The following is a 13,812-nucleotide window of genomic DNA, read 5'->3' as shown; positions in this document are numbered from 1 at the left end:
AGAATCGTTTGATCTGTTATGAATGTGCAAAAGCAACATTTTAAAGCAGGAAAGCTGCAGTACCAAAAAAATATGGGGAAGGAATGTGATTTAAAGGAACTTGAGCAGGAGGGAGTGGATAAATGTACCCATACAGTCTTCAACACTAGCCTTAATGGTAGATAAAGTAGTACTTGACCTGTGGTGGTAATTTCTCCTATAGACTAGGAATACATTGAATTATTAAACTAGAGTTTCTTTGAAGCCCTTAGTTGAGGGTGTCTGTAGACTGTGTTTTTTCAAAGAAATAAAAAGGCAAATGGGACTGGGTCTTTTTATGTCTTGAAGAGTGAGATACGGATGGCCATCCAGCAAACCTGTAATCTACCGAGTATAAGAAAAGTTGGGCTAATCTCAGGTAGTTGTTTCATTTTCTGGTTAGACATCTGTGACCTTCCTAGTTGAAAACTATATTTGGATTTGAAAATGCCAAAGGGAGGGACATTGTATTAAATGATTGCTCTGATAAGGGAAGAGTTCAGTGGCAGGATGATTTTTTAGGATCTTCAAGATATTCCTATGGAAATTAACTGGAGCAGATAGTATTTCCGGACTCTGGTGGAAATGTGATCAAATGAGAGGTTATCCACACAAGTACCATAGTCTGTTTAGACTGTATTTGTCTGAGGAGTACTATTTTATAACGTATGATATGGGAACATCCTTACTGCTGAACACTACTATTCCGCTTTTTATTTGGGCAGTTTTTAATGGACTGTGTGTGTGCATATTACAAGCCTTGCTGGTGTGGTTTTGCATCGGTGGACAAGTGGGTAATTGTGCCCAGTTTCGACTTTGTCGACCACATTTCCTGGATATTGGCTTGGATGTCTGCAAAGTAAATGCCAGACAGGGCCAAGAACAGATACCAGTGCCATCCCATTAATTTCAAATTTAAGTTTAGAGAGAGAGCCAAAAACCTTCACAGTTCTAGATCTGTTGGATAGCTAATTTGAAGTCCAAAGGATAATGTAGCTTTACGTTAAGCTTGTCTAGTTTTTCAGTAATAGCATAGGTACAGTGTCAAAAGTCTTGGGTCAGGTCATAAGCAGTGTGCACATAATGGTCACTGTCCACAGCCTGTAAAAATGTATATGGCAATGTCTTTGCACTCCATACATGGAATAGTTTCCCCAAACAAAGAATGCTACCACATGTAAGTGTTACGTAACCATTTTGTAAATCTAATAGATTGTGTAAAATAGATGCTACTAGCTACCTCACCTTAACCTGCACTATCACTGCACAGTGTGTTCCTTTTCTTAAGACTTGTTAGTAGTTCAGATGGAAAATTGTTCACTCCTCCTGTAGTGGCTCTCCCACTTGATATCTTCCCAGCACAGATGCTTGAAGCCAGTATATATGCCTTAATATTCCAAGTGCATTTTACATGCTTACAAAAAATAGCCCAATATTTTTAGTATTTTTGCATTGTTTTTCAGAATTTTGTTCTTGCAGACTTGCATTACTGCAGTTACGTGTGTGTGTGTGTATATTAATATATATTGTATGTAATGTGTGCGTATTTACTTTTTCTGGAGTTTGTCTCCCTGGCACTTCACTGAAAATGGACTAAGACTGACATGTCTGTTGGCAACTGTTGCTGTCCTTGATTGTGTGCATGTTGCTGTTTGTGCCTTGTTATGCTAATGTTGATGTAGAGCTTTCTTTATGTAATCTAGCATGGCAGTTTAATTTCTTCCTTCAGGGTAGCATGTTTTAGGGGCTCTGCATCCACTTGTGTGTTGGATTTCTGTTTAAATAGTAAGCCTGAATTTTTCTAGCACAAGGAAAAAAAGCTGTTCACTTCTATTTTTTTTTCATCTTTCCTGTAGAATCCTCGTGGTTTGTGTACTAAAGCTGGTTTTTGCCAGTCCATGCCACTTGTGAGTCTCTTACCAGCCAAGGTTCTTAAGGCAGCTGAAGTGGTTCAGGCCGCTGAATTGGCACCAGCACAGGTGTGTGACTTCACTTAATATTCAGTCTTAAATTATGCCGTTATGTAGAAGTGTATCATTTTATTGTAGCCATGGTTCATAATGATGGTGTGTTAAGTCTGTTACACAGAGTAAATCCATTGTTTATTCCTGCAGTAGTAGTTGGCTCCCTGTCACTCTGCACTGTAGCCAAAGGATTTGTTTAAATGAATATTTTTGTATGTATGCAACTTTTTCTCCCTTTCGAACCACCACATTGTCTTTTCCATCATTGCACTTGCCCATAATCGCTTCCTGTATGTTCTTTGTTTAGGTGAGATTATTTTGACGGTAGCCGGGTTGGTTAGTGACTATTTTTTGGAAGGGAGTATTGCATGTTTTATGGTGTGGCTCATGAACATTGCTGTTTACTGTAGGTATGCATGTGACTTGTTGCCCCCTCAGAATAAATAGTACAAGGAGTCTTCAAATCAAGCACTCCAGATGTTGGTCTGTGGTGCAGTGCCTGTCATAAGATGTGGGAATTGTGCTGTATGTATTGGCTTATCTGGCGGGAATTAATGAACTTTGACTGTCCCTCATGCAGACCCAGATGTTACTTGATAGTAGGTTATATAGCGTAAAGGGGAGAGGTAATGGAGCTTCTCGGGCTCATTGTGGTTAAAAAGAATTCATCTCCAGGCTTGCAGTAAGTACCTAAAAGCAATTTTCTACTGTTGCACTATCCTGATTTACTGGTATTTGATATTTCCTAGTGTCCTATCTTTCTGAGGATGTTCTGTCCCAAGAAGTGTCACCATAACTGTGATCACCAGATACAGTCAAGAATTTTTTCATCACTATTCTGTTTTGCAGAGATGCAAGTCCCTAGGCTTTGAGTGGCACCTCTTTGATTACATTCCTCCAGTTTGGGTTGTATTATGGCGTTTGTCCTGGAATTTGGTGGTGAGAGGACTTCCCCTCTAAGAAAGCAGCTTAGGATGGCTGTGCCTTCTACACTAGTTTTGGAAGGCCTGTCGCAACCACATTTGAGGTGTTAGTCCTGCTGATGCTGTTGATTTTTGTCTAGAATTCTTTTAATGAAGAACATGAGCCAGTATAAGGATTTCAGGTCCATGCACTGTCACCTGTAGTGTTGTCGCCATCTGGTCGAGCATTTGTTGCTCAAATGAAAATATAATGGTCACCTTTACAGTTCTCTGGGTGTCAAGAAGGACTATCTTGCTTTTCCTGTTCAGTATACCCCCCCCCCCCCAGATATGGCATCTCAGCATTTTTTCAGTCATTTGAGTGTGCCTTTGTAGGTGGCACCATAGAAGCATTCACATTTAATGTGAGCCTAGGAAGATTTTCTGTAGCATGGAAGGTAAATGATTCCCAACCCTCAGCTCCCTGTCTCAGTAGATGGTAACCAAAGGCATCACTCTGATGCAAACTTAGTAAAACATACTGCTTAAGGGTAGCTGAATGTTCAGCAGAATTAAGGGGGAACGGTGCATGTTTGCTGCCTTGGAAACTATAGCATTCTTGCATTTACCAGCTATGTATTTTGCAGCGCCAGGAGGGTATTTGTCAATCAATGGACATTTGGGGGGGGGGGGGTTCAGAAGTAGCATTGAAACAGAGGTCCTGGAAGGTGTCTGCTCTTACTTGGAGGTAAGCAAGCTTGCAGTAAAATGTGGTTTACACCATACACCTTTGGTGCAGGGTTACTATCTCTGGTTCAATCAAATGCATGTGCAATTCTGAATTTGGTCAGAAAGATGGTTACCAACTGTTACTGTCCCAAATACAGTACCCACTTTTGAAAAGGTGTGGTCCGATGGCCATGCAGCTGGCTCAAGAATAGCCTGCACACTGACCCTCTCAGGAAGGCTTATGAGACGGTGTACTTTTTTTGCTTTGCAGTTCTCTTTATGACAACGATTACAGAGCACAATGCAGTGAGCAGTGGTATAACAGAACAAAATGCAGTGGACCAACTTCTTAAAAGCTGGCAGCTGGGAAATAGGATTCACATCCATCCTTGATGCAGATTTAATTTTTTTATTTGACATTTGTTTACTGAGAGAGTCCGACTGGGTCAAAAAAAAATTTTCAGCTGAGACGTGGGGAGATGAGCTCCAAATTAGAGGTATGCAAACTTTGAACAAACAAAATATACGGTGACAAGTGTCTAATGTATTTGTTTTATCAAGTTAGTATTTCTGTTGTCTGTACGCATTTAATAAAGAAGCATTTCTCCCTTGTTCTGGAGGTTAGGGAGAAAAACTGGGAGTTTTGATAATTTGGTTTTGGGGGAAGATTTTATCTGTAGCTTAAAGTAGGGTTTGCTCTAAAAGTGACTCATTATGGAGGATTAAATGGGATTCTTTGTACAAGGGTCTGCAGTTCATAGGTTCATAGGTTCATACTAGGCTATCTGCCCTAGGGCATTTATAAGCCTAGCCAGAGTATGTTTGGCTTTCGCCACCCATTTTAAATTTTGCTATGCCCTTTTTTGAGGTTAGTATACTGTGCCTCTGTCTAACAGTGACACAAGTGATACCCGGGGTAAACCTACGATCTCCCATCCACTCATCAAGACTCCTCTTGAAGAGAATCAATGAGGGACTCTGCCTAACCTGGACTGGGATTTTATTCCATAGTGAAGGGAGCCTCTGGGTTATGAATTTGTCCCTCCAGCATGTCCTATTTATTTCATTGCTGAGGTTCAAGTCCCTCGAGCACGTAGCTCGATGGGATTTGGATTTTTTGAGGTGCAGCATGTCCCTTAATTCCGGGTTGGACATGGCCTTATACGTCAGGCACAGGTCACCTCTGAGCAGGTGGTATGCCACTGAGTAGAGCTGGAGTTTCTTTAACTGGGCAGCATATGGCATCTGTTTGAGCCCTTTGATCCTTTTGGTGAGGTACTTTTGGGGTCTTTCCAGTTGCTGCAGGTGTTTGGTAAGGTACATCCCAAAAGGGGCATTGTACTCTATTATGGGCCTGATGAGGGATGAGTAAAGAGGCACGATGACCTCCCCTAATCTAGATGCGAATCCCTTCATGATTAGGTGGGCTATATAAAATGTTTTTCTAACCACTTTGGCCACGTGGTTGTCAAATGAGAGATTGCTATCAACTTGGGTCCCCAGGTCCCTAATTACTTCTGTACTTAATGGATTACCACCTATGTGGTAATTTGTGGTCACTTTGTTTTTGCCAAAGGGGATGACTATACACTTTTTGGCGTTTAGCTTGAGGCCATGGCTCTGGCACCAGTTGTCTGTTTCTATGAGGCCCTTTTGGAGGATGCTTGTGTCGGCTGGAGAGTCGATTATGGTGCCCAGTTTACAGTCATCTGCGAACTTGGTCAGCCACAGTCCTTCCGTGTTGGCCTGTACCTCCGAGAAATATATACCAAACAAGAGAGGTCCCAGGACTGAGCCTTGTGGGACGCCACTTGTAACTTGTTTGGAGTCTGACATGGCTCCAGCAATTCTAACCATGTGGGTTCTGTCCTTGAGACAGTTTGCAACCCATCTAGTGACGTAGGGGTTTATATTTAAGCTGGTGAGCTTATCTATAATGCCCGAGTGGGGTATTGTATCGAAGGCTTTTGCGAGGTCCAGATAGGCTGTGTGGACCACCTTCCCTTCGTCAATGGCCTTGGTGACTGTTTCAAAGAAGTCAACCAGGTTTAAGAGGCAGGATCTGCCTTTAAAGCCGAACTGGGTAGGATCCAGTGTCTGTAGGTCCCCAATATCTTTATTTATGAGGTCCATGATGATCCTTTCCATAGCTTTGCAGACCAAGCTAGTCAGGCTTATGGGCGATAGTTTCCAGGGTCCGTTGAGGCACCACCTTTGTGGAGAGGGACCACTGTTGCTGTACGCCACTCTTTGGGTACATATCCTGTAGTAAGGCTGAGATTGAACAGTAGTTTTATGTTTGGGTTTAGCTCTTCTTGGAGTTCATGTAGGACGCAGCCTGGGACACCGTCTGGTCCCATTGATGCTGTGTTTTTTGCTTTGGAGAGGGCGGCTCCCACCTGAGCATATGAGATGTCAGGGGGGCAGCACTCTGCTGGGATAGATATTTGCCCTTTTGGTGGGGAGGGGGGGAGAAGTTTTCGCTGAATCTGTCAGCTAGGATGTTGGCAATGTCTGTGGGTTCGGTGTATTTTTTGTCATTTTGGACTAATTCTGAGCATATCTGGGAATTCCCACCCAGGTTCCTAACATAACTAAAGAAAGCCTTGTGATTATCCTTAGTGTCCTGTGCAATTTTTCTCTCTGAGCTGGCCTTTGACGATTTTATGAGTGCCCTTAGTTTTTTGCTAATACTGATCAGAGATGCCTTCTCTTTTTGGGATTTTGCTCTATCATGTAGTAGCTTCCTCCTTCTATTGTATAGTTTGTTTATGGCTGGGGTCCACCAGACAGGTTGTCTGCCTTTGGAGGATTGGGTCTTGGTTTTATTTGGGATTGCATGATCCATGCATTCCTGAAGGTGTTCATAGAATGCATTTATAAAGGATTCTGCGGTCTGGGCCGTATTTTCCACAGGCCCAGGGGCTTTGAAGGATTCCACCTCGGTTTTGAGGAGTGTGAAATTTGCTTTAGAGAAGTTTTTCACTGTGGTTTTCTGGGCAGGGGGTGGGGTTGGGATGTGAATATCCAGTGAGATCAGTTTATGGTCTGATCTTACCAGTGAGGGATACACTTCTGGTCTGGAGCATAGAGTCCCCATGTTGGTGGTGATCAGGTCCAGTATGTTTTCCCCTCTTATGGGAGTGGTAACAAGTTGTTCCATAGCATTTGAGTTTATGAATTCTAGGAACCTTTGGGCAAGGGTGTTGGAGCTAGAGTAATGCTCCCAATCTATGTTTGGGTAGTTTAAGTCGCCCAATATAATGGTGTTCGGAGAGACCTTCATATTTTCCAGTGTTCTCAGGAAGGCCGAGTGGGGTTCCTGGGTTTGGGAGGGTGGTCTGTAGCAGGCTATAAACTGGAAGGCAGTTTTACCCACTGTTAGTTGCACATGGATAGTCTCTGATGCTTCGTGCTTTGCCACCAACCTGGAGGTGTGGGTATCTTTGAATATCGATACTCCCCCTCCTTTTGTGGTTCGGTCCAAGTTTTGGGGCCGAAAAGCATGGTATGAGGTATAACCTGGTAGTGCTGGGGTGCTCTCGGGAGTCCTGAACCAGGTTTCTGTTACTGCACAGATATCTATTTTCTCCATGCTAAGGAGAGTTTAGAGTGCGTGCATCTTGAGGTTTAGACTTCTAGCGTTGAGTAGCATTACTCTTAGTTTCTTATCCCTTGTGATACCTATGGAGGTGGGTTTGTCTTTTGAGCCTTGCCTAAAAAAGGCACTATGGAGGTAGCAAGAGCCTTTGCCAATATCCGAAAGCCCAGGGGTGACAGGTGCAAGCCGTCCCTAGCAAAGCATCGTGGCTTGTCGTGCATATCATCCCAAGCTGACAGGCATTGGATCCCCTTTGAATGACACCAATACTTAAGCCAATTGTTGAAATTGATCATCTTGTCTTCATATTGTGGCATCATTCTTGGTGAGGGTAAGATGCTACTCAAGGTCAGGGTCATACCAGCCTGGGCTACATGCTCAGAGAGCTCCTCTGTCTCTTTTCATGTAGTCCAGGGAGGTACGTCTCAGGTCATTCACACCAGCATGGACAAAGACCGAGTCATATTTGTACTTGCCTTGGAGTGACCTGAGTGCTTGTGTTATGTGGCGGATCGTAGCGCCAGACAGGCTGCTCACTGTGACCTTCTCCTTGTTCAGCCTGGTGAGCAGGACGTCAGTGTGTCTGACGATAGTCACCTATTACAAGTGTATCAGGTGTGTTGTTTAGCCTTAAGGGCTGTGACTGTTCGGCACACTGGCTTTGTGAGATGTGTTGCACGTGTTTTGTTTTGGGGTAGCGGTTGCTTGGGTGTCTGCTTTGGAGGTCTCTCCTGCTTAGGCAGATCTTTATTTAGAGCCTCCGAGTATGTTTTTGTGTGATTGTGTTTGGTTTGCTGTCGTGGTAGGTCTATGTGAGACTGGAATTGTAGCGTATGTGGTTTCCTTCTCCTCCTGACTGGTTATGCCAGTACTGAGTTGAGAGAGCTTAGCCTCCAGTTTGGCTATATGGTTGCATCTCTCACATGTGTTGGAATTTGTTGGGAGGAGGAGAGGGTTGTCTGTGTACATGAGGCAGTTGTAACATTGCCTCAAGATTCCCATATTCACCAGCTGGACCGGAGAGGAGATTGACAACTGACCTTTGGACATGCTAGAATAATATTGGGAATTCCTTTATAATTGAAAACAAGGGCCAATGGGGAGTGAGGGTGTAGTGCTTTTAATTTTTAGTGCTGACTTATAATTACTTTAGTGAGCAAGTGCCAGGTAACAAGTGCAATGTGTTACAGGTAACTTAAATGCAAAAACGACAAACAGTAACTTTCTTTCAAGCGAAGCAAGGAAATAAGTACAGTTCTAGAGTACTCTTAGCTGAGGTGACCAGTAATAAAGCAGTTTTCCAGGTTGGAGCTTTTTGTGGATGGGCCTGATGCAGAAGGCTCTGAAGGGGGCTCTCAAGTCCACTGGAGGTGGCTGTGCAGGCATTTGGATGGAAAGTGAGATCTACCATCGTAGACGCATCTTTACATCCACAATCACTTTTTTCCATATTTGCACATTGGGACAAGGGTGTCTGTCATCTAGAGCCACTGTTACACCACTGGGTGACTGTCTTAATTGAATGGATTATCTTAAGTGTTGCAAAAGTATTAATACAGATGCTGTGCTAGGGTCCTGAACTTTCCTGTGGTGTCACCTCTTCAATTTTTTTTTTTGCAGGTTGCTTGGCATTTAAGTGTGGCATTCTTGTCCTTGGTGAACTAGTGCTTCAGGTGAAGGCCAACAAGTTAAATCATTCATACGGTGATTTTCAGTTTGTTAGTCTTAGGAAAGTTAGACCTGCCTTGTTCTGAGTTGTGGTCTATTTGCAAAGACTGCATGTAAGGTTTCACACTGTATATCTGAAATGGGAGAATCATTGCTGTCTGGGCTAACCCTCTCCTACTTTGCTTTCCAGTTCCTTGTGGGAAGAAGGGGGATTTGAGAATGCATAGAGACCTTTCCATTTGAAGAAATTCGCTACAAAGATTTTTCTTTTGATCTCAAGTAGAATTTCTGAACAGTTAGTTGCTTGGAGAGGCAAACGTATTTCTAGAGAGCCCAGTTTGTGAAACTTTTTGAAGGAAAAATCTGTAATCCCATTTATGGGGGATCTGCAGATCAGCTTAGTTTGTCCAATGGCTTAGCTGGACTAGCTTTAATGTTTGGGATTAAAGAGCGGTCTCCCAGGCAGTCCCAGCTAGCCTACATTGGGGTACGAATAATTAGTCCTTGCTTGTTAATGTATTACATTAGTTTCTCACCAACACCCCTTTTTCAATAAGAGTCTTAAACCTCTGTCTTCGAATGTGGTCCATCACCTTTTTCCATTTTGAGTCTTTATCTTGTGTCCTAAACTGTTGCACTCCTTGGTGGTCTGTGCTTGCCCCCTTTCAAGCTGTGTGAAACAGTGGTTAATCTCAGATTGTGGGGTTATTGTTTGAAGGGCATATCTGTTCAGTCCGGCATGCTTGAACCACCATTATAGCTCTGGGAAAAGCAGGGAAGCATGGGGATAATCTTTGGATTGTGAATGTATACTCTGGTCACTTCTTGGATACCAGTGAAGTTCTCTTGCGTTCTGGTCACACGGACCTTCAGGAGATGAGGCCATGGGAACCCAGTTTCTTCAAGAATTACTGGGCTGCAACGGTCCAGAGTGCAACCAGGTAGATGGATAGTGGGAGTCTTCTGCTTTGAGTTTGAGAGAGTACATGTCCCTGTGAATAGGTGCATGAATATATAGGTTTTTGAGATCCGTGGTAACCATCAGGACTTGTATGGAGAGGAGCAGTCAAAGGGCTACCAATATTAGCATTTTGAGTTGTTGTAACCTTGATGGTGGGTATTTGGACTATAGATGGGTCCAGGATCGGCCTCCTTAGTATGTTTTCTGGACAGTTGGAACAGCCGTAAGCAGAGTATTGTGGTGCAAGTTCTGTGACTCCTAGTACCAAAACTCCCATGTAGGGTTGGGAGACAAAATAACTCCATCCCTTTGGAATGGATGGGATGCCTGATATTTTTAGCTTATTTCTATTCTTGAGTTCTGCAGCACCCATCTGACTTCCCTGGATTCTTGTGCACTGGATGTGTTGTACATAGTTTAAAGGCATCTTTGAGGTGGGCGAGGAATGTTTGGGAATCTTTAAGGATGATCACAAAAATTGTATATAATTGTTTACATTGTAGTGGGTGTAAGGCCCCTGTGGCCACAAGGTTTCTCTCTTCTAGTCGTCCTAACATTTTTATAACCCCTTTTTAACCATGGGGTTGATTTTGTTGGTCTGTGGTAGGAAGGGAGTGAAAAAGCTGTTTCATCAACTGCATCCCCATCCCAAAGTACTTCACCAGTGCAGTTCCCACAGAATACCAAGGAGCCCTATTTTGAGGCTGACCTATCTGCTAAAGTATTTCAACCTGACATTCCTCCTAATCTTTGACTAACTTTTTCCTTGGCTGCAGTGCCCACAGTGTCATAATCAGGGAAGTACTGATGCATCTGACTTGGATGTGTCCATTTTAATTGTACTGTGTCCAGACACCTCTCACATTTCTCCTGCTTTGGTCTAGAACATTTTAAAAACTTGGTTATGTGCATCTGACCATTAACTGTGCGTATTCTTCCCACATCTGCCTAACGTTTTGCTTTCTTTATTAGAAAAAATATTTGGCACATGCACTAGATCTGACATGATGTTCATCGTGTTACCCTGCTGCAGTCATCACACTTGGGTTATCCTGCCATCAGGCGGACCCACAGTCGGCCCGAATTCCAAAGTCTTGGTCCGGCATCGGTTGCTGCCGATTCTTCCCCGACGTCAGTGCGCCAGGGGTATGCAAGAGGCATCCAACGCCATTTTCTTCAGTCTTTCTTGCTGCGCAGTGCCCAAAGCAGAAGCAGTTCGCAAGTGCCAGTCGGCCGACACCTGAGATTTTCAATTTGAATTTCAGTCCGAAGTCTTCAGTAAAGCTAAGTACCCCGTTGAGGAACATTTTCTTGCCTCAGTCCGATGTCAGAAAAAGTTAACAATTGTTTTTCTTGTGGGAAGCAAATACCTCATAAGGACTTCCATTCCTATTGTATTCCTTGCCTAGGCCCAGACCACGATGTCACAGGTTGTCTGTTTTGCACTAGGTTTAATAAATGAACTATCAAACACCGTTTTGACTTCGCACGGCATTACTTTGGTGGGAAATTTAATTATATCATGCCGTCTGAGCAGCCGACGACAGCCATTCATAAAAAAAACCGCAAGGATAAGGACAGGCAGCCTAGGAATAAGCCAGACCCCGAGGCCTCAGCTGGGCCTGTCGCCGGTTCTTTGGTTTTCAGTGAGGTGCTTACGCAGCCCCTGATGACTGCAGAACTGGAACCTCAGACAGCTGCAGATTCCCAAACGGAGTCTACTAGGCCGATGCAGCCATCTACCGACACCAGAACAGAACTAGACACCAGTGCAGCGGAAACGCCTTCGGTTGCAGAAGGTGTCTTCAGACCTACTACACGCCATTAAATCTTATGCTATGCTTAAAACTCCTTTAAAACCTAAGAAAACTGATCAGTCTACAGTTCAAGGCCCCCATACCTAAGAAACAGATGCTTAAGTTGGCTGAACATTTGATTACCCTTATCAGGGGTTCCCATCCCCCTCCTGATAAAAGACCAAGACAAGAGGAAGATTATGCATCCTCTGACCAGGTTTCTCTCTCCTCAGATTCTTCTGAGGAACAGGATTACTTTTTTCCACCTTATGAGGATTCTGATGCTGAAGACCCTCTTCCCTCAGCATCTCCCCCTGAAGACTACTCCTTTGGGGAAACTTTACATACCATGAGGGAACATTTCCACTGGGAAGGCCATGATTACTCTTGATTCTAAGAAAAGGCTCAGAGTTCTTTTTACTACCCCAGCACAGACTGCTTGCTATCCCTCCTGTTTTAGATATTGTGGATGATGTTTACTTGGAGTCTAGTTTAAATCCAGACTCTCTACCTCCTGCTCCAGCCAAACCAGACAGATACTACAGAGTACCTGACTCACAAATTCCTCTCTAAAAGCCCTGTAGCTGACCCAGAAACAATTTCCCAGGGTCCGGAGCAAAAGCTTCTATGGCTAAAAATCCTGTGCCCTCTGAAAGGGATTCCAGAGCCCTAGATAGATTGGGAAAGAAAATATACACCTCAGCAACTCTGGCTATGAGAGCATTAAATTGCCAATTCCACATGTTGAAATATCAACAATTCCTGATGTCTCAGTTAAAACAAAAAAAGAGCACACATTCACAACATCCTGAATTCAAGGAAATGCAGGATCTGTTGCATGTAGCTGAACAGGTGGACAAACGTACTTTGCAATGCGGATTTGATTCATTGGAAGCTTCTTGTAGAGCAGCTGTTACTGGCTCTGTCATATGTAGACATGCTTGGTTAAAATAACAAACCTTCCCTGACAATGTTAAAGCAAAATTATTGGATGCACCATTACAACAGGATGTATTTGGTGTCAAAGCAGAAGAGGTTTTAAAGAAAATGGAGGATAAGGCAAAGTCTATTCAAACGGTCAAGGATTTTTTGCAGGTACAACCCCCTCGTTTCAGCAGAACTTGGCCAACAAAAAAACTGGTCCTTTCCAGCTTCAGACAGATCAGAGGGGCAAATACGCCCAAGGGGCAGAGGCCAGTCACAGGGCCCTTACAAACCTCGCCAATGGGGTTCTGTTACCCAGAAAGGAGGAGAAGACAGGCCCCCAGCTAGCAGAAGACAAACACAAAGACTCTATCCTCAAACTACCAAGCAAATCTCTCCTGGCAACAACCTTGGGAGGAAAACTAGCATTTTTTGCAGACAACTGGCACATCCTCACAAAAGACAAATGGGTTCTAAACATTCTCTCAAGGATACAGATTCCACTTCCATACCTTACCAAGGATCAAAGGAATGCCAAACCTGCCACCAAATCAATGGGCAGAGGCACAAAAACAAATTACAGCTCTCATGAACATGAGCCATTCAACAGGTACCTACACAGGAGCAAGGACAAGGATTTTACTCAAGACTCTTCCTAGTCCCAAGAAAGGACAAAGCATGGAGACCCATTCTGGATCTTTCAATTCTGAACACCTATCTGCAAGTACCAAAATTCAAGATGCTAACACTACAGCAGCTTCTTCTCATGCTGGGCAAGAATGCTTGGCTAGTCACTTTGGACCTCAAGGAGGCATACCTGCATGTCCCTATCAGACAAAATTGCAGAAGATACCTCCGCTTCATTGCAGGTTCAACGCATTATCAATTCTCTGCACTGCCCTTTGGCTTATCTACTGCGCCCAGGGTCTTCACAAAATGCCTGGCACCAGTAATTGCATACTGCAGACAGAGGAATTCAAATATACCCATACCTGGATGACTGCCTTATTCAAATATACCCATACCTGGACGACTGCCTTATTCAAGCAGAAAGCAAGGACATTCTTTTAAAGCATCTGGCATTTGTCAAACACCTTCAAAGTTTCCTAGGGTACACAGTAAATGAAAAATCAAAATTAGTGCCCTCACAAAACATAGTATTCCTGGGTGCCAGCTTGAATACAACGGCCCAGATGGCTTATCTCACGCCAGACAAGCAACGACAGCTATTTCAATATTTCAAAATAAT

At 43.6% G+C, this 13,812-nt stretch overlaps 1 protein-coding gene across 3 annotated transcripts in view; it reads left to right on the top strand.

Moving 5' to 3' along the window:
• Window positions 1-13,812, top strand: part of LOC122789296 (prosaposin) — a 705,108-nt gene that overhangs the window by 344,648 nt on the left and 346,648 nt on the right. For all 3 annotated transcript variants that reach the window (XM_044056612.1, XM_044056611.1, XM_044056610.1), the window contains one exon: window positions 1,875-1,997. In XM_044056612.1, the coding sequence (XP_043912547.1) occupies window positions 1,875-1,997 (123 nt within the window). The remainder of the gene's footprint in view (window positions 1-1,874; window positions 1,998-13,812) is intronic.

The sequence above is a fragment of the Protopterus annectens genome, chromosome 14.part0 (genome assembly GCF_019279795.1).
Source record: "Protopterus annectens isolate FY-2018-M chromosome 14.part0, PAN1.0, whole genome shotgun sequence".
Classification (NCBI taxonomy): Eukaryota; Metazoa; Chordata; order Ceratodontiformes; family Protopteridae; genus Protopterus; species Protopterus annectens.
This window is presented reverse-complemented; position numbering and strand designations above follow the sequence as displayed.